The sequence below is a fragment of the Canis lupus genome, chromosome 22 (assembly GCF_003254725.2).
Source record: "Canis lupus dingo isolate Sandy chromosome 22, ASM325472v2, whole genome shotgun sequence".
NCBI lineage: Eukaryota > Metazoa > Chordata > Mammalia > Carnivora > Canidae > Canis > Canis lupus.
The window spans coordinates 60,828,331-60,848,752 of NC_064264.1; the positions used below are offsets into that span (position 1 = coordinate 60,828,331).

The window sequence follows — 20,422 nt, forward strand, 5'->3', positions numbered from 1 at the left end:
GCTTTCAGAACGGGAGCTGAAGCCTAAGATTTATTTTAATCTCCTTTTTAAGCAAAGACCTGTGCCTTCCTAGGATTTATGGACCTTGCTGAGTGAGGCTGAAGCTGGCCTTCCTGCCAGGCAGCCCTGGGACTGGAGCCCCAAGCATCGCCTGCATCCCTGTACCCAGGGCCTACCCCAGCATGGCTTCCCTGGGAGTGGGGCCCAGGGCTACAAGGTTAGTGTTGTGTCAGGCCTTGCTGGGCAACCATGCCAGCCAGCCTCACACTGGACTGCCCCATGATGGGCAGCCCCAGGGATTCCCAGACCTTGGTGGCCTACCCGAGTAGCCACTTCCCACAAGAGCGTCTACATATGCCCATTTGGTCCTAGTGCGGCATCCTCTGTAACACAGGGGTAGTGCAGCACCTCTGCCACGGCTGGGCTTGGACCGAGGACAAGCAGGCCCTTGCCATCTGTTCAGCCACCGTCACCCAGTGCCTCAAGTGTGCTTCCCTTTAGGGGTGAAGCCACAGCCGCAGGGGTGCTGAGAGGTACCCCCAGGGCAGATGGGTGGGAAGGGGAGCTGACAGGTCACACATCTTCCATGCAAGGCTTTCTTTGCAGCCAGAGGTGAGGTTGGGGTCAGGGAGGAGGAGTCTTGCCTGGTGTTCCTCCAGGGACCCAGGGGGACGGGAGGTACAGTTAGCACTCGCCGGCCCAAGGCAGCCACTTGCCATTCCCTAAAGCTTATCCCCTTCTGTCTGCTTTATTCGTATAATAGGATCATTTCAAATAACATTTTAAAAATTACCTGTCTCCAGAAGTCCTGTGCTGTGTGCACAAACCTCATGTAAAGGTAAACTCTGTGCCACAGGAAAAAATAGAAGAATACCTGATTGGCATTAATAACACTAATGAGAGTTTGCAGTTTTAAGTTTCAGTCTGCAGACAAGCTGATGATCACAAACTCATAGGTGTTGACATACTTTATTATAAATACATCTCATTTTATAACTGAACATCTCAAGTAAAAATACATTTTTAGAAATTTATGATTCTGTAGCCCATTACTGCGTCCACAGCTACATCATTCCTTTAAGAAATTCACAAGTATAAGAACACCAAGTATTCACAGCGCTAGAAAAGGAAGCAGTCAGAACTGGTCAGCCCTAGAAATGAAGCCTCGCCGAGGGCAGGCGGTGGACAAGGGGTCCTCCGGTCAGCCTTGTGCCAGCAGCTTGGCCCTGCAGCTCTCACGAAGCCTGGTGATGGTGGCCATGGACAAGCTTCCAGGCTCTGAGAAGATTTTCTGGAACAGAAAAAGTTTAAAAAACCAACATGTTATCAGCTCTGCTGCATCCCCACGGGCACCAGGTAAGGGCCTGCAGCTGCAAGCTTCTGCGAGCTCTCACCAACCCCCTCAGGCTGTGCTGCGCCCTGCCCTACCCTGCCCTGCCAGACTGTTCCCCAGGGTGGGGCATTTGTTCTGACCCTTTGACCCTGAGGGCTTGTGGCAGCTCTGAAGCCACAGCCGGAGCCCTTGGGGAGTGGAAGGAAGGTCCTGCCATCACATCTTTTATGCTTAATAATTTAATAATCTCCACAGTGACTGCTGAGGAATTCACGGTTACAAACTAACCAAAAGTAAGGCTAGCATTAAAAAGTTTTTTTTAGAGAAATTCAAAAAAATAAAAGATAAATTCCAGAAATTCTTCCATAGGTACATATTACATAGCGACTAAGGTCAGGGTGGAGTGTTTCTGTCCTGACTCGCCACGTTCCTGAAGGAGGAGGGCGGCAGGCAAATCCTCGTCGGGTGTGGAGCTGCATTCTTCCGGGATTGCTGCACTGAGCTTGTGCGAGGTCCCTGCTTCTATTCTCCAGAACATTCTAGATGTTCTCATGCGGGATTGCAGAGAGCTCTGATTTATGAGCTGCAAGTACCCAAGTACCGTGCTGACATGCTTTAACACAAATGCATGTTCGACTCCCCTCCCTCGAAGGGGCGTGCCCGCCCTGTGTGACCAAGCACAGCGGTTCCCCTGTGGGCAAGCTGGCAAGGATACCAGCCACCTGGCTGCCTGTGGCGCTCTACGGATACCAGCACTTAAGGAGCACCCGCTGTGTGCAAGCCTCTGCTGGCTGGTCACAGGTGGAGGCTAAGCGGCAGACAGCCCGGGCAGGGGGCGGGGAGTGGGTGGTGGCCACACAACGTTGGAATGTACTGGAGACCCCTGAGCTGTTGTATGTGTTACAAGGGGAATCCCATCTCATTAAAACAGAAAACCCCTGATCACCCTCTGTGCGGGACCTCAGGCCAGGAGGCGCTTGCAGCAGGGACACTGCTGAGGGCCGGCTATGGTCCTGTCCTGTCCTGTCCGGTCTGGTGTGCCGGCTCCTGGACCTAAATGGCAGGCTCATCTCCAGACTGCTGCCAGCATCTCCCCTGCTGCCTGCATCTCTCCTCACACTGGCACCGAAGGGCCCCCAGGCACAGAAGAGCCCTTCTGCCATGCGTGATGGGCTCCAGGTCCACCTGACCAGTGTCCAAATGGCTCAGCTGCAGGGCACAGGTGTGTACCGGCTGAGATGACCCTGCCCATCATCCACCATTCAGAAAACGCTTGTATCCCCTGCTGGCTAGGGTCCCCGACAGCCAGTGGTCCTTTGTCCTCAAGGCTACCATAGGCAGGACCCCTCCTCTCTGGCCCCAGGGCCCAGGCCACGGCTGCTCTCACTCTGTCCAGGCTGCTCCCTAAGGGCTGCCCCACTCCCCCTGGTGGGAGAAAGCTCTAGTCGAGTACTGGCCAGCGTCCTGGATCCTAGGGCAGTCCCGCCAACAGAAGGCCGCCCTTGAGCTGCCTGACAGTGGCCAGTGTCTCCACGCAGAGCTATGGGCTTCCTACGTCCTGGGAGGCAGGGAGAACCACCTGGCTCCTGGCCTTCCTGGCACCTTCCGCCACCTCCCCTGCATTGATGACTCTTTCAGGTGGAAAGGAGAAAACCTAAAATATGCCTTTCTCAGCCTCCACGGCCTCCTCAGAAGGACTGTCAACTCCTGCTTCATTCACTCAGCTGATTGAGTCATCTACACAGCCTGCCCCGGATCCAGGACCCAGCTGCAGGAAGCTGCCCTACCGGGTGGGACAACAGACACAGGAGACCTCCCCTCCCTGCCCCGGGTCCAAGGAGATGCTGGCAGCAGGGCAAGGGCTCCCAACAGGACGGTGGGTCAGGTGGGTCTGACCCCAGGGACCAGGGGTCCCTGCCACCCTGGAGCACACCATGGGGCTTGCGGCCCAGCAGCAGGTGCAGCAGTCAGGCTCCGGGAGGAGGTGGGTCTGGAAGGCCTGCTTGGAGGGAGGTTGGGCCCATCAAGACAGAGGCCCAGGGTGGACCAGGGAGAGGCAGAAGCTAGCTCTGGGCTGGGCTATGGGGCGGTGCTACAGAGCCCACCCAGATGCTCACCTGCATGAAAGTGTGGCAGTCGGTCACAAGACTCCCTCTGGTGATCTCCTTGAACCTCTCACAGATGTCCACCACACTGGTGGCTTCCAAAATAAAGCCCTGGTGCTGTTTAATTAGGGTCAGGGCCACCCGGAAGATAATCTTGGATCCTTCATTGAACAAACAGTCCCAGATTCGGAACACCGTCTGCAGAGAAACACTCGATGCATCACAGGGTGGCGGCCCCAGCGGCCCCGGCCCCGGAGAGGCACCCACCACACTCACCTCCACAGGCAGGATGTCCACAAACAGGCAGATGAACCAGCGGGATACCACCAGGGTCCACAGGACACCGTGCCCGTCCATCAGGGCCGCCACCGCCGGCAGCTTGGTCTTCACCAGCTCCCCCAGGACCTCCTGGTCTGTCTTCAGGCCCAGCATGGCGGGGCCATAGTAATCTACCACATGGACGAGAGCAGAGAGCAGGCACTGCATCCCTGGCCCCATTCTGGCCAGGAGGGCCCTTTCCAGGAGAGAAGGTTCCAGGGAGCCTCCTAAGCAAGACACCAGGGGCCCTGGGAGTGGCTCCCAAAGTGTGCCGCTGCGGAGGGCAATGAGACCCTGGGGCATTTGCACACCATGTTCACAGCAGCAGTACCCACGGCCACCGAAAAGTGGATGCAAGCCCGGGTCCGCCTCCGGTTCACAGATAAAAACGTGCATGATACACACCCTGGAACTCCACTTGGCTTCAGGAGGAGATCCTGACACCTGCTACCACATGGTGAGCCTCGAGTGAACGAGAGAAGCGGGACGCACAGAAGGCCACTCGCACGCGGTCCCCAGAGCCAACACACGATGCTGTCTCTGAGGGCCACCCAGCAGAGGGGCAGGCACGGCACCCTCTGAGCCTTTGGGACAGTGCTGAGTGCCCCTCCTGGGAGCCAGGGAAGTGGTGGGCCCAGGCGGCCCCACGGAGCATGGGGCTCTAAGCACCACACGTCCCCACATGGAGCCCTGGAGATGCACAGGCTCTCGGAGTCAGGCCTGCGTGTGGCCTCCACACCTGAGGGCCCAGGACATTATGTCCCTCAGAATTCTACAAGGAGCCAAACATACCCACCCTGACAATGGGATTTAGGCAGTACGAGGTCTAAAGTCTTCCCATTTGTCCCCAAGGAGAACCAGGTGCTGTCCAGTCAGTGGCATGGGGTCCCTGGCTGCACGAGCACAGCACACCCCACTAAGACGACGTCTGCCATTCAGGGCCTGGGTGCCAGCTGGCAGCTCATACACACAGTGCTCCCGATGGCATGCCCCCCGGATACACATCTGTCTCGCCAAAGAACTTTTTATGACATTAATGCAACACACTGTAATACATTTTAATGTTTAGTGTCTGCACGTAATAACACAGGAAAATCTGACACCAGGCCCGACAGTCTGGTCTGCCGCTCACACACACTCTGGCAGTCCCCAGGGCAAAGGGACAAGAGGCTAACCGACCCAGTGAAAACAGGATCCTCATGAATGCTGACACGATGCCACGGTCACGTTACTGACTTTCAGAGGCGGCACATGGGAAGCCACACTGAATGCCAGAGGACCCTGGAAATGATTTGGGAGTAGCCAATCCAGATTGTCCTGCTCTTGTCCTCATTCTGCATCTGTCTCCTCCTCTCAAACTGAGAGACAGCCTGGCGCCCCTGGGGAGACAAGAGTAGTCTCTGTTCCTCGGAGTGTCCTGTATGCAACTCAGTTCTCCGAGTGACGTCCCCGGGGAAGCCAGGGTTAAGCCCTGGACAGGTAAGAGGGTTTGCTGAACTCCCAGGAGAGTGGCCTTATTCCTGGCCCCAGAGAGGCTTACAGTGGCTTCCAAAAATAGACCCGCTGAACTCACACGCAGACTACAGCAGGCCCAGGCCAGCCTCTCTCCTCCCTGCATCCTGCCCTGAAGCCAAGGCAGACAGACCCCGTGTCCCTGGCCCACCTGAGCAGAAGAGCACACGTCAGGGCCAGCGCCAGGCTGAGCAGAGAATGGGGAATGTAGCCCCGACCTGGGCCCCAAGTCAGGCTCCCCTGGGGACCGCACGCTTTTGCAAACACGGGAGGGCCGGGCCGGGCTGGGGGGCAGACTGAGAACGGGCCGCGTGTCCCCTGCCTGTGAGTGAGTGGGGTGCTGGGATTCACCCCTGTGTAGTCTAATTCCAAAACTGATGCTCTGCGGCCCCACGAGAAAGCAAAGGCACGGCCCACAGGCACGGGCAACCCTCCAGGGCACGTGCATCCAGGGGCCTCGGGAGACACGTGGGCAGCTCGTGCTCACGAGCTGCTCACGCCGTCCCCTCTGCCCCCCAAGACCCCTGAGCCTCCACCTTGGCCTGGACCACTTTCTAGCTTCAGCTGAGTGGCTAACAACCTGTTTCCCTGTGTCTGGAGGGGAACAGGTCACACCAGCTCTTCAGGATGCCAATACATTTACTCATTGGCATTGATTGGCTCATTACTCGCTGTGCTATCCCACGACAGACAGATGACAGACAGTGCTCCCATGCGTTCCTGAGGTCAGCCCCTCCTCCTTTCCCTGACCCCTCCTCCTTCCACTGGATGCCTCGGGTTCAGTGGTGACGACCCACAAGAGGCTGCCTGGTGTCATGGGAGGTTGGCACAAGCTGCCAGGTCTGTGTGTGCAGCCAAGTGGAGCGCGTCCGGACACTGTGTGCCGACGATCCTTCTAACCCACGTCCACTGCACTGAAACTGGGGAGTTGCTGGCCCAGAGCAGTGGCCGCGGGTGGCACACCGAGGCTGGGCAGTCCTTCACGGGCGGGAGCCCGCTCCTCCTTGCTTGCCGGAGATCTTGGCCACGTCTTTCTGACTCTGCCGGCCACGCAGCCCTCCTACTTTGCACACTGAGGGATTCTCTGTGGAGCTGCTGCTTAGAGCTTTAGGGCTCCTTTATGTGTTAACCACGTGGTCACAGACACGTTCCCCAAAACTGCAGCTTCTCTTTTGACTTTGCGCACGATGTCTTGTGTCAAACTCAGTTTTTCATTTTAACATAATTAAAATTATCAGCCACACCTTTTCTACTTAGTGCATTTCATTCAAGAACTTCCCCCGTACTCTGTAGTCGTGAAACCTTTCTACATCTTACTTTCTCCGTGTCAAAGGTTTTGCTTTTTCACCTTGAATTCATCTGGCATAGAAATAAGAGTCTACCTTTGTTGCCTTCCTTGCGGACAGTTGTCACAGAGGTGGCTGGAGATGACCTATCTTCCAGACCAGCTCCCAGGATCTACGGATCCAGAGACTGATTCCTGGGCTGTTGCCGCATGACCCATCCCTGACCTGACAGCAGCCATCCCCACAATCACGGCACCAGGATGCATCCCCAGGGTTCTTTCCAGCCTGCTTGGCTTCACTCTGCCCTCAGGCATCTCACAACTAGGCCTTCCTCGCATCGCACAAGAACTCTCCCTGAGGGAAGAGCGCTACCTTCGCCCGGCAAGATCCCCGCTGCTGCCGGCGCTCGAGCGTGGCTGCGCATCCACCTGCGAGGTCAGCCTGTATGATGGCGACGACGTGGGAGCCCCATACCAGAAGCTGACGAGCTTCTATTTCTTCTTTTTCCCACAAGAGTGATAAAGTGCATAGAACTGATCAGTTCCTGCGAAGTTCACTGCGACAGTGCGTCTGTCCACAGGTCATCTCAGTCTATTTCTCTCGATTCAGCTTTGTTACTCGGTGTTCCTCTCAAGGTTTCCATGTGGCCTCTTCGTTTTATTCATATTCTCTTGTTTCTTAAAAATCTGTACAGGTTTCCGATCACAGCACCCTTTTCATTTCTATATACCAGCCTGCTTTCCCATCAGTCCTGCCAGGGCTTGTCGGCTCCGTCACTTTTTCTAAGAACCATATTTTGTCTACACTCCTCTTCCTCACTGCTGACGTTCTATGTTGCTGGTCCTCACCGTGAGGTCTGTGTGTCCCTGCGTGTGGACACGAACTCAGGAAACCCGCACAGCACGTGCAGACAGTACGGCGGCAGCTCCTCCAGGGAGGGATTGGGCGGCACTGGCCGAGTTTCTGGTCTACACTCCACGCCACCTCCGTGCTTCTCACCTGAGGACTGAACGGGTGCATCTCTGTGACACAAAAAGAAGCAAAAGCAGGACACGCACTGGTGCCGCCTGGCTTGTGTGACCGACGAGCAGTGCCTCCCAGCCCCTTTGTCCCGGCGTCGTTTGGATATTTTGGTTTTGAATCAAGACCTGTTTGTTTCGCAGTTTGGTGAAATGGAACCTTTTGATGATAGGAAATGACATTTTATGGGCTAAAAAACAAGGTTCTAGGGTCCGTCTGGAGCCCCTGTGGGTGTCTAAGTCAGTGCTTACGGCCCGGCCTCCCAACACCTGTTCGTTCTGTGACATGCTGTGTGTGGGATGGCGCCAGGGCAGCCCCTCGCGTCCCCTGCACGGCTGTGCACAGACCCCCAGAGAGACCCTGGCACGAGACAGGTTCTCAGCAAATCCTGTAGACAGAACCGAGCTGACAAGGAAGAGTAACTCCTCATGATTCAGGCTCTGGATGCGGCCATCACCGCTGCATCTAGCAAGCGTCCTGCCTGCTTCCTTGCCATCCCCTCCCCAGCAGCTCAGGCCCCCACGGTAGAGTGGGGACGCTGAGGGCTCTCACACTCGGGACCGCCCCTTCCTAGAAGGCAGCCCACCCAGGCGGGCCGCTGGTGTGTGTGCTTGTGCCCTTATGCATGGTGGCAAGGGAGTGTGAGGAAGCCCCATCTGTCTAGATGCTTCCTTCCTGTCATGGTGCCACTCTAGTTCATGCTTCCCCAAGGCACGTGCCAAGGTCTGACAGCCATGGGGTCCGAGGCCTCAGGTGTCCTCATCTGTAAAATGGATTTGATAGTTGGGCCTGTGGGGCCCCGCTCTTCGACGCCGACAGGGGTGTGTGCTGCAGGGCAGACCCCACACTGCACATGCCCACGGGGCTGCCGGGCCAGCTCCCCAGGAGCGCACGGGGGCTCTAGCCTGGTGGGGCACTCACCGTCCACCCCCGGGGCCAGGCGTGAGGCTCCGAGCATCCCACCATCACGGCAGGAGAGAGCACAGGCCTTCCCCCACCCAGGATGGCTCTGGCCGCGTCTGCTCCCAAAGCCGTCTTGGTCTACACTGTGCGTCCCCAAAACCGGTGGTTTTTATTAACTGACAAACTGATGACTAACCTGGAATTACCAAAGGGAGTGAATATCTGCTAATAAACAGGTAGGACGCGAGAGGACCGATTCTCACCCTGACGACAGTAACCGTCGCGGTGGACAATCACCCCAAGGACGATTCCCAGTCGAAGGAAGGCTGCGCAGAGCCCCGCGGCGCCCCGAGCCCCAACACAGGCCGCGCAAGCTCGAGCAACCCGACCGGCCCGACAGACGCCGCCCCTGCCCGCTGGGCCGTACCGGGCAGGATTCTTCCCAGGAGCGCGTCCAGCAGCCAGAAGGACTCTTCCTCACTCTTGGTTGCGAGGAGCAGGTAGCCCGCGATGAAGTTCATCCCCTGAAGCAAGAAGATGGGTTTTCAGCCGCCTCCAGGCTGCGGCCCTGGGGGGCTCCCCGCGCCCCCTGCTCCTCACGTCCCTGCGCTGCCCCGCGGCCCGGGGAGCGCCACGGCTCCGTCCCCAGCCTCGTGCCGGGACACACCCGACACCGGGTTTCTACCACGGTTTGTCTCGGAAACCAGACCCGCGACCGGGTTTCATAGAAATCACGAAGAACGTGGCCTGCGGCGTGCGGTGCGGACACATCTGTGACGGGGACAGTGCCCTGGGCTCCAGGCGCCACACGCCCCCGCCTTCTCGGTCCTCCTTCGGTGCTTTCTAAATCACACGTGTCCTCCCCTCCTGATAGGGGGACACCGGCTTCTGTCGGCCAGCAGGATGGCTCAGACACGCGGACACCATGCAGGGAGCCACGTGACGGCCGCGGAGGGCCCACCTGCCACAGTGCGGAACACGGCCCGCATCGCTCTCGGGCCGCGCGCGGGTCCACACGCGAGCTCTGGCGTGGGCCAAGGCTTACGGCCGTCTGGGCGATTAAATCGCTTTTTAAAAAGCTATTCTTAAAGACTGCAGGAACTGGTCATTGGACCGTGTGAAGGCAGTTTCGCAGCCCCTGCACGCCAGTCCCCATCCAGGATGCGGCATCACCTATAGGCGCCAGAGCAACGTGAAAACACAGTGGGCCCGCGCGTTCTCGGGGGGACAGCACTCTCACTCTCTGGTCCGCATCTTTGCCGAAGGTCCTGCCCCTCTCATCTCTACAGCTGTGGCTCCTGCCCCTACCCCAGCCTGACCAACCAGTTCCCGGAGCCCGTGACTGATGGATGCAAACTTCTTGCCGAATCCCTGCCTCCCCGGAAAGCCCTAGAAGCAGGAGTGTGGGAAGCAGGAAGCCGCTCCCACTGTGGGCCACAGGCCCTCCGGGTGCTGATGCACAGCGAGTGTGCACATGGGCAGTTCACACACCTCCAGCAGCAGAGGCCACTCGGGAAGTCGCTCGTGCCCCACACAGGTGTGCAGACCCCCTGGGAGGATCAAGCAAGGACTCATCCACCCGTGATGCGCTGCTTCCTGTGGCAAATCCATACAAGATGATGGAAATGTGGTGGAAATGTGATCATCAAGCTGATGAGGCCTGTGGTTGCCCTCGATTGCAGGGAAGATCCGACTTCCAGAAATAACGTGGAAGGAACCCCCGCCGCACCCCGTGTGCACAACGCCAGGGAGTGCTGGTCGCTCCCTGCAGTACATACAGCCCCGCTCACGTAAGGGACGTCCTGTGTGCTCTAGCCTCACCTCTCCCTAGGTCTGATGTCTTACTGCTTCTCCACTTGGGAAACACTCCAGAGTCAGTGCCCTGCATGTAGGGCTTAGGCTCAGGAGCTCAGGAGTGGAATGGAACACGGTGTGCAGCTGGAGACCATCCCTGCAACAGCCGGGGTGCTGAGCATGCTCACCTTCCTGACCCGGACTCCCACGCGCTGATATCCAGGGGCTTACCTGGCAATAGCCCACACCTTCATTGTGGCGCCCGTAGGCCAACAGGATGTTGTACAGCGTCTTTTGTAAACAGGGATCTGCGTTCTTCCGGAATTTTACATTGTCGGGGAAGGTCCTATTCATATCTGCAGGAAGATTCACATGGAATTATCCAGACTGGCCCGTGATGTACCCAATATCCCTAGTGTATACCCCTGAAGGAGGCCCCAAAGTCCACCTGGTGACCCCGGCCACCCTGCCTGGGCAGCAAGGCCACAGCAACTGCAGTCAGGGCGACCGAGGCCTTCACTGGGTCCCCTGCCCCACAGCCGCAGCCCAGTAGCCCCAGCAGCCCCGATGGCACCTGCTCTTTGAAGGGGCTTTTCCCACCACCTGGCCCCCACCTCTCCGCATGGTCTTCCGTCCTGCACCCCAACTGCACTGCCGTCCCCAGGATCCCCCGTAAGCCCAGGAGGACGCTCAGCTCTAGGACCCTAGACGACAGGTGAGCTCCGTGCACAACGCTGGGAAAACTTCCCAATTCTGAAGACAGAAGACACAGTGAGAATCCCTTCCAGAAATCTGACGTGACTAACAACGGGGAGATTAATAAAGTCACCAGCCAGCCTCTCTCAGATGCCTTGGCCCCAGCCTGCCTTCTGCACCAGCACCGCGCAGACGCGACGCCCACTCTTACCCGTCAGCCCTGCAGACGGGCAGAAGGAAAGAAGAGGGTTTGTATCTTCCTTCTAAACCCACTGACCCCACTTGGATGACATTAGGGGGTGTTTGCTGCTGCGCCAGGTGTGATTACCAGGGTGGATGGACCCGCGGCCCCCCCCAGCTCCCCGCACGGCCATCGGGTGAGGTGCCTGTGGGCCAGCCTCTGCTCGTGCTGTTACCCCTGCTGATGGGGGTGCTTCTGTTCCTACCTACCACACCCAAGCTGAACCCCTGCTGATGAAAGAGCAGACGTGACCTGGACAGTAAGCTTTACTGCCTCAGAGCACATTAGTTTTCTTTATATGTTTGTATACAAAAAGGCTTTTTTCCCCTGGAGTTCTAAACATTCCAAAGCTAGAATCCACCAGGAGAATATTAGTGGTTTTTACTAGTTCAGACTCTGGAGTGACCAGCTGTGCTCATTCGTATGTAACGTCCTTTACTAAGAGAAGCTTTGCCCCTCTGTCCCTGCAGTGATTTCTCCAGACCCCGCAGCAAAGCAGACCCAGAGCAACCCCATGATCAGCGGTCCCAATTCTGGGCTCGTACCCAGAACAGCTGGAACAGGGTCTCAGAGAAACATGGGTACACAGTTCCAAACAGCAAACTCACAAAAGCAGGAGGTGACTGTAGTTCCTGAGAATGGCAGAACAGAGGAGCTGTCGGGGTCTGTCCACACAACCCAACGGGGCTCAGCCCCAAAAAGGAATGAGACTCTGACATGCTACAGCCTGGCCAGACCCCCAGAACCCACAAGAGGGCACATTCTCTGTGATGTCACTGACATGGGGCAGAAGGGAGGAGGCCAGGCCAGGGGCGGGAAGTCGCTGGCGGTTAATGGGCACAGTTTCAGTTTGGGAAGATGGAATGGAAAATTGTTATGTATATTTTACCACAATAAAAAAAATTTTATCCAAAAATGTCAGCACACAATAGAGCCTTTCTTTTTTTCTTTTCTTTTTTTTTAAATTTATTTATTCATGAGAGACAGAGAGAGAGAGACAGAGAGACAGAGAGAAGCAGGCTCCATGCAGGGAGCCCAACGTGGGACTCGATCCTGTGACTCCAGGATCACGCCCTGGGCTGAAGGCGGCGCTAAACCGCTGAGCCACCCGGGCTGCCCACAACAGAGCCTTTCAATTAACTTTTTAAACCAATAGTAACATTCAGTTTTATTATTTTGTGGGGATGCCTGAAGGGCTCAGTGGGTGAAACATCTGCCTTCGGCTCAGGGTCCTGGGATACATTGCTGGGTTGGGCTCCCTGCAGACTCCCAGGGAGTCTGCTTCTCCGTCTGCCCCTCCCCAAGCTTGTGTGCATATTCTCTGTGTCAAATAAATACATAAAATCTTTTTTAAATTAAAAAAAAAACAAAAATTATTTTGTGTTTAAGTTTGTATTTCTCAAAAAATCAGAAAAGCAGATACTCTGCCTCATGGTCGCTGGACACTGGGATGTTCCTCAGCAATAACCAAACCACATCCCGCAGACCCGAGATCGGGGATGCAGCTCCGAAGCAGCCTCAGAAGGCGGGGGGTCGTCTGCCCTCCTGGGGCCCCAGCTCCCCATGCAAGGAGAGGACCGGCGGCGCCTGGGTGGCAGGAGCAGGAGGGGCATTCAAGGCCATGCGCTGTTTTCATTCTTGCTGGAAGCGACATGGGCTCTGTGTGTTTGTCTAAACCCACAGAAGGGTAAACAGGTAAGAGTGAATTTCTCTGCAAATTAACTTTTTTTTTTTTTTTTACTCTGCCTCAAAATCTAATTATTCAGTTTAGGTTAAATATTTGGGGCACTTTGGACATATAGGAGCCGGTGAGAAAATCTGGGGACCTGTCAGCACCCCAGACAACAGGAGTCTGACACCGAGATGGGCAGCCCGGCTGTGCAGTCAGGACACACGTGTCACCATGTTCGTAAATCCAAAGGTGCTGCCGTCAGCACAAATCCCTCTGGGAGATTACCCTCCGCATCCCTAACCCGTCGCTGCCGTCCCTGCCAGCTTGCTGGGCGCTCTGGTGTTTGCTGAAGCAGTCAAAGCCCCTGTGCACCCCTCATGAATGCTTAACTGTTGATTTCCCTTTAAGAAAAATCAAATCTCAAAAGCAGCAGGTGGCTCCTGAACATGTTTCCTCTTCTGCGCTAGGACTCTGGGCAGTGGCCCGCTACCCAACCGGCCTGGTGGCTCACCTGTCCTGATGGCCTCCTCCAGCCTGTCACTTCGCTCTCCCTGGAGGAGTCGATGATAATAGCCAGGGTTCTGGTCCATCTGGGCCTGGGCTCCGCTCACGCCCATCCAGACGCGGGCCCGGTGCTCCAGGGGGACACCTTTCCGGATGTAGCGCTTCACTGAAACAGACAGAAGGGGCTGCTCCAGAGGGCGTCTCGGGGCGCAGAAACCATGCAGGGCACAGGTGTTCATGCTTTTGGCTCACTTCTCCCCCCATCAAAGAGGCAAGACCGGACACATGCTGGTTACGGGGTCTGTCACCGTCCCACATTTGTCACCGGCAGGGAGGTGACAGCCAGTGGCCCCAGGGCCTCCCCCATTCCCATCCCGGCGCGGGCTGTGCTGGACGCCACAGGCCAGAATCGGTCCCTGCACCCCGAGGCAGAGCTGGTGACCACCCGGGCACACACGGACACCAGGAAAGCCGGAGGGACAGGAGGCAGGAAGAGGCCCTTGCTGGCCCGGGAGCTGGGAGCTGAGCCGTGAGGGTCAGAGGGACAGCTGTGGGCATGAGCGGAAGCTCAGGCGCACGGTCCAGCCCTGGGGGTGAAAGGGACACAGGACCAGGTCAGATGGGGCTCGGGAAGGCCCTGTGCAGCCACACAAAGAATGAGTGTGAGGCAGAGCCCAGGCGGAGGCCCGGCAGTGAACGCAACAGTGGGTTTGGGGACTGGGTGTCCATGTGGCCCGCGTGCTGGGGGCTTCAGCGGCAGGTGTCACCGTCTGGTTCTGCACCTGATTTGTGTATGTTAAGAACTACTTTGAGAGGAATATTTCTACTGATGATAAACATGTGAAAAAGCAAGCATTAACTTTTTAATGACTATAGAAACGTATAGGAAAAGAAGCCAAAAACCACAGGATGCTCACTAATTTCCCAGGTCGATGGAAAGATTTGTGAGACTAACATTCAAATGAATTGCAGGAAACCCAAGGCGCTACATTAAGCTTTTAACAGTCTTAATGTAACCCTCAAAGAGTTTATTTTCCTTTGAAAATTCAAAGGTTTGTTGTTCTCCTTTCGTATTAGAAGTACTATTTTTAAAAAAGAAACAAACAAAAGAAACGGACTATAAAAATATAGAAAATAAAAAGAAATGACTTTAAGAAAAAATAAAGTCATGCAGTGAGTGAAGTTCCATGATGCGCTATAAAAAGAAAAAAAATCTGAGGCACCAGTGGCATTTAACAGAAAAATGTCACAGGAGTGAGGAAGTTGCTGGTCAAGAGAGCACTGTGGACCGAGCCCCAGTGAGTCCCAGCCAGGAGCCCCGAGGGAAGCGGCGACGCGGGCGCAGAGGCAGTGTCTGGCTGGTGCGTTCACGTGGACCAGGACACTAGGAGTTCAGGCCGCCCTCGCCCGGCCCGCTGCACTTTGTGCCCAAGTGGGACCCGAAAGCCCTGAAGGAGCAGCCTCAGAAGGCGGGGGGTCGTCTGCCCTCCTGGGGCCCCAGCTCCCCACGCAAGGAGAGGACCGGCGGCGCCTGGGTGGCAGGAGGGGCGTTCAAGGCCATGCGCTGTTTTCATTCTTGCTGGAAGCGACATGGGCTCTGTGTGTTTGTCTAAACCCACAGAAGGGTAAACAGGTAAGAGTGAATTTCTCTGCAAATTAACTTTTTTTTTTTAATATAAAGAAAGAAAAAGAAAAGAAAGCAGGACTCTGACCCCACCAGGACCCCAGGCCAAGGAGTCAGAGCTGTTGCAACTGTTTCCAAGGACGAAGGCTTCTGCTACTTTTGTTGTTTGTTATCTGAAGGCACAAGGTTCCCTCCTAAGAGAATGAAAACAGCTTACCTGTCCCCAGAGACTGACCTTCCCAGCAGGGCTCAGGGAACCCACCCACCTCTGGAAACACAGTGGACCCCAGACAATTAACCTGGAGCCACCTGTCCTGATCAGCGAAGCAGATCCCTGCACTTACTGGTATTTGCCTTTGAAGGTATATTTCTGCAGCTTAGTTCTAACTTAGATGGTGCTGACCCTCTAAGCCACCAGGAGATGGGCCAGCAGCTCCTGCCCTGGGCACTGGTGTAGATGGAACAGGTGTAGGACGGCTGGCCCGGGCCAGGAGGGTCTGCCCACATGGTGTCCCAGTCGAGGGGGAAGGTGCTCGTGGACATCTGCCACGGATAAAAGAGCGAAGAGGAGGAAGCAGACCCCTGTTGTGTCCACTCATGTGGGTCTCGTGATCGCCTCTGCCAGACGCAAGGGTCTGGGCCAGGAGAGGAACTCAGAGTCCCTCACGTCCTGTCCCGCGACAAGCGTGTCTTACCAGGTATATAAGCTTTGTTTACTTTTATGCACTTTTAAGTATTTTTTTTAGAACAAAAGACCAGTCAACTTTTAAGAATAAATGAAAAGGAAGATAGAAGCCGACGTGCTGACACAGGGACTCCCCGGGGATGGACGTGAGCGATCCCTGGGGGCCCCGTGCGGGCCCAGCCTGACACTCTGCCAACCCCGGCAGCCCTGCGACACCAGCTGACCAGAGCAACTACTGAACCCGCCCCCATCAGTAGCAGCCCAGGGGCCCACGGGTTGAGGACGGGCTGTCAAGGGACAGGCCCCGTGGCGGTGTGGCCCAGTGTCCAGCAGGAGCCTCCCTCCCCCGTGAGCACGCCCCTGCAAGACCGGCCTGCCTCCACCAACCCTCTCGTCCCACTGCGCTATGTGTGGGGCCACTCTGCGCCCTGTTCACTGGGCCCTTTAAAAGCAAAAATTCACCTAGTCACTGCCTTGCTTAAAAACCCATGTATGGTTGGCCTCTGTCCGCCTGGTCATGTGATGGAGCCCTGGTTCCAAGTCCAGCGCACCCTCACTACATCCCTGATGCCAGTCACACAGTTCTGTCCCTGTAGCTGACCTCTGCCCTCACCCTTCATTGTCACTCAGGTCCTATTTCAGAACGCCCCATATCTTAACTCCTGGAAGGGGAAGTGCATGGTGACCAACGCCCTCCCCACCTACCAGCAGGTTCCACTGGTCTGTTTATCTGCAGCCTGGGGAGCCTGGCAGGCAAACACCTCATTCATTTAACAAATATGGAAGCAATTATAGAGACCAACCCCTGCTGGCAGGGAGGGATGTCTGATTCCAGCCGGAATACTCTAAACCAGCCACACACCTGCTGTATGGCCAGAGGCCAATTGGGTGGGTGTGGGATATAAGATGAAGGGCCTGCCATCCCAGATGGGGCCTTGGGAAGGCGTCCTGGAGGCAGCATCACCCCAAAACCTGAAGGAGGGGGAGCAGGGTGGGCGTGCTTCCCTGTGTGTGTGGAGCAGCGGGGAGCCCTGGTCACTCTCCTGCCAGCTACCCCCTACATCGGTCCCACTTGGAAGGAAGGCCAAGGGCCCCGTGGATACCTGCCAAAGTCCCCATCTCAGAGGGAGAGAAGGGTCTCTTGTGTCTTCAAAGAGCAAGTTCCAGTGAGCTAAGACTCTGCGCCCCAAGGTAAGGACTCAGGGCACCCCGCCCTCTCCCCTGCACCCGCAGGTAAGGGCTCAGGCATCCCCTGCCCGTGGGGGACCAGGCTCCCACTCACCTGTCCCACTCCTCTGGACACCACTGCTGCCCTTGAGAAGCTTTGACCACTTTATGGCGCGTCTGGTGAGGATCACCAGATAGGTGGAAAGAAACTCTTCATAGGCTGCATAATCGAAGTCTTCAGGCCTTTCGAACCCGTAAGGATCGATCCTACGGCAAAGTGACCTGTAAGCCCCGCGGAAAGTTTCGCGCGCATCTGCGCCCCGCGGGGCCGGGCTGCCCAGGTCCCCGCGGGGTCGAGGCCAGGAGCGCGCGTGGGGCACCCCGGCCCGGAGTCCTCCCCCGCGCCCCGCGCCCCGCCCCGCGCCCACCTGGGGACCCGGTCCCGGGCGCGCCCCTCGGGCTCCATGGCAGGAGGGCGGGGGGCGCCCGGGGGCGCGGGGCGGGGCGCGGGGCGACGCCGAGGACCGGGCCACCTCCGGGGACTGGAGCTCGTCCTTCCGTCCGTCCGCAGGCGCGGGAGGCGGGGCGGGGCGGGGCGGGGCCCGGGGGCGAGCAGGGGGCGGGCGGGGCGGGGCTGCACCTGCTCCTGCGGCCCGGAGCGCGGGAGGGGCTGGCCCTGGAGGCCGGAGGGTGAGGCTGGGGCGGGGCCAGGGGCCTCCGGGGGCGGAGAGGGTGTGCGGGGCGGGGGGGGGCACCCGGGGGCGGGGGGCGTCACCGCGGCTGGCTCGCTGGCTGGGGGAGCCCCAGGAGCCCCCCTCACTTCCTTCAGGCCTGAGCTTGGAGCAGAGGCTGGAGATAATCCAGCTTGGATTTACCTGCCATACCTCACAGCTTGCGATCCGGAGGCTGCGAAGCTCAGAGTTCTGACCTATGGCCAGTATTTTTATATTCGTCATGCAGAAAAAGAGCAAGTCTTCTCTATTTTTTGTTAATTTTTATTCATGATAGTCACACAGTGGGAGAGAGGCAGAGACACAGGCAGAGGGAGAAGCAGGCTCCATGCACTGGGAGCCCGACGTGGGATTCGATCCCGGGTCTCCAGGATCGCGCCCTGGGCCCAAGGCAGGCGCCAAACCGCTGCGCCACCCAGGGATCCCGAGTCTTCTCTCTTTTTTACTTGCTCTTTTTCAGTCTACACTTCTGACCTGAGAGCAGCATGTTGATGAGATCCTCACCCACCTAGGGACAGGCCCTGTTCCTTCCTCCCTCCTCACACACAGCAGGCTGGAGGGGCCCAGATTCCAGTCCTGCCCCAACTGCCGGTGGCCGGCCTGGGAGGCTCTCCGCCCCACCAGGGGTCACAGGGTCAGAAGGACCGGCAGAGGGCAGAGGCGGGTACCCCGTACCACCCCAGAGGCTTGCCTCCAGGGTGGCCTGTGGTTACAGCGCAGAGCGTTCGCCGCTCCCCACGGGAGGCAGAGGCAGGAGTCAGGGCTCCCTTCTCGGCTGCCTCTTCCCCAACTTGTGGTCAGACTCTTGGGAGCAGCATTCGAGGCTATAGGTGCTGCCCGCAGCTGCGGAGGAATCTGCTGGAGGCACACAACTCACCGGCTGCTTACTCAGCGTGGAGGTGGCCACCCAAGCAGCCGTGGCCGCTCCCCATCACATCCCATCACTCCAGGGCAGCCCTGGTCACCCGCATCACTGTGTCCTGGGAGTTCAATATTGTGATGTGAAAACCGTGTTTAATCTGCTTGTCAAATCGTGGAGACCATTAGAAAACTTGCCAACATTTTTGTGTACTTTGCTTAGAACTGTGATGAGAAAGGAAGAGGATTTAAGATACCTTAAACTTTGGATTAAGATTCTTCTGTGGGGCGCCTGGGTGGCTCAGTCAGTCTTCAGCTCAGGTCATCATCCCACGGTCCTAGGATGGAGCCCCTCATCCTGTCGGGCTCCCTGCTCAGTGGAGAGTCTGCTTCTCCCTCTGCCCCTGCCCCTGCTTGTGCGTGTGAAATCACTCTCTATTTCTCAAATAAGTAAAATCTTAGGAAAAAAAAAAAAGATACTTTTGTACCTTCGGCCCTCCTCATCTCAAGTGTCCTTTTTGGAAAAATGGGCAGGATCAGAAAGACACCTGTGCGCAGGAGCCCAGTCCACCAGTGAACGACCTCGGCTGAGGACATGTCTTTCTGGGACACTGCAAGCGCTTCCTCATGAGAACCACCTCTGGGCCACCTCCCGACGTGGTGGAGACATGGCCACACCTGCTGCAAGTCTCCCTGGGGTTGGGTGACCTGAGGGGATGCTGATGTGTTTCAGAGATGGTCCATCTGGGACTAAGCACAACCTGGAGAGCAAATTGTGGAATGCACCCTGTCCCTGTTAGGAGACATCCGTCCGTCCGTCCATCCGTTGGTCTTCTCTGGCCGGGGGAGAACGGCAGGAGGTGGAGTGCTGCCCTGAACCTAACCCCAGAGGCCAGTTCGGCCAGTGTTCCTGGTTCTGGGGAAACCCTCCACGCTCAGCTGAGTTCACAGCATTTGGCTCTGGAAAGACGGTGTCCCCTCTGTCCGTGCTCTGACCTCCTTGGGACACTCTCACAGCGGTCCTCTCTTGGGCAGAGACTCAGGTCCACAGGTCAGGTGACTTTTCCTCACAGCACCTGCTGGATCGTAGGGAACAGGAGGAGCACCCAGCCCCGCACCAACCAACCCGTCGCCTCCCGTCTCTGCTGCTTCCTTCCCTCGGCAGCTGACTACCAGTCAAAGCCAAGAAGTCCCTGAATCCCCTCCTGTCTGGAATCTTCTTTGGGGCCAAACCTCATTTCCTACTTTCTGGCACCGTTTCTACACCTGCCCTCCACTTTTCTGGCACTCACACCTTGTGCCCCCAGATCCGTGGCGTCTGGCCCTGTTGGCATGGCTCTGCAGCTTCTAGCCCTCCCAGCAACCCTGGGACGCTCCGTGTCCCCCTCCTGATGGGCATCTGAGTCCAGCCTCACCCTCTGCCACACACTTCCTCACGACTGCCTTGTCATGGGCCTTGGCTCTGATGCCCCAGCTGGATACCCAGACACTGGGATGTGTACACTTGATGTGAGCCTGACGGCAGTGCCCTGACCAAAGGTATTTGGGACCAGATGAAAGTGGACAACAAGCGTTCTGTGTAGGGGCAAGCTATGTGTGTGTGGCCACCCCAGGAAGTGGGGGAGAGGAGAGAGGTGGAGGGGCCCCAGGTGGTGAGGACAGTCAGCAGCCAGAGGGCCTGGCGGTTAGGGCTGCTGGCCACCTGCCCAGGGTCTGCTTGAGTCCCCCACTTAGGGGCAGGAGGCAGCTGCACACCTGTGTCCTCCAAGTACCTGTCACCTCCACATGCCCGGGGTCTCTGAGTTCCCGGGCACCCTCACTGGCCGGTGTCCCTCCCCTCAAGGCTGGTGGGAACTGGCTCCCCACCAGCCTGCCATGGGCCTGCCTCCTGGTCCAGGCCCACTGGGGCTCAGGGGTCAACGTGCACAAAGCCTACGCTGCCTGCTCGTCAGCCCCCTGCCCTCCCCACAGAC

The 20,422-nt window shown here is 57.3% G+C and overlaps 1 protein-coding gene across 1 annotated transcript; it reads right to left on the reverse strand.

Annotated features, from left to right (window-relative positions):
* Nucleotides 1–953: 953 nt before the first annotated feature.
* GRTP1 (growth hormone regulated TBC protein 1) lies at nt 954–17,436 on the reverse strand. The gene is made up of 8 exons (XM_025441355.3): nt 17,289–17,436; nt 16,976–17,127; nt 13,392–13,550; nt 10,503–10,627; nt 8,905–9,001; nt 3,715–3,887; nt 3,451–3,636; nt 954–1,291 (listed from the first exon to the last, which is right to left on the reverse strand). The coding sequence occupies exons 1-8, from the start codon at nt 17,324–17,326 to the stop codon at nt 1,202–1,204; spliced, it is 1,020 nt and encodes a 339-aa protein (XP_025297140.3). The 5' UTR covers nt 17,327–17,436; the 3' UTR covers nt 954–1,201.
* Between the last annotated feature and the right edge of the window lie 2,986 nt (nt 17,437–20,422).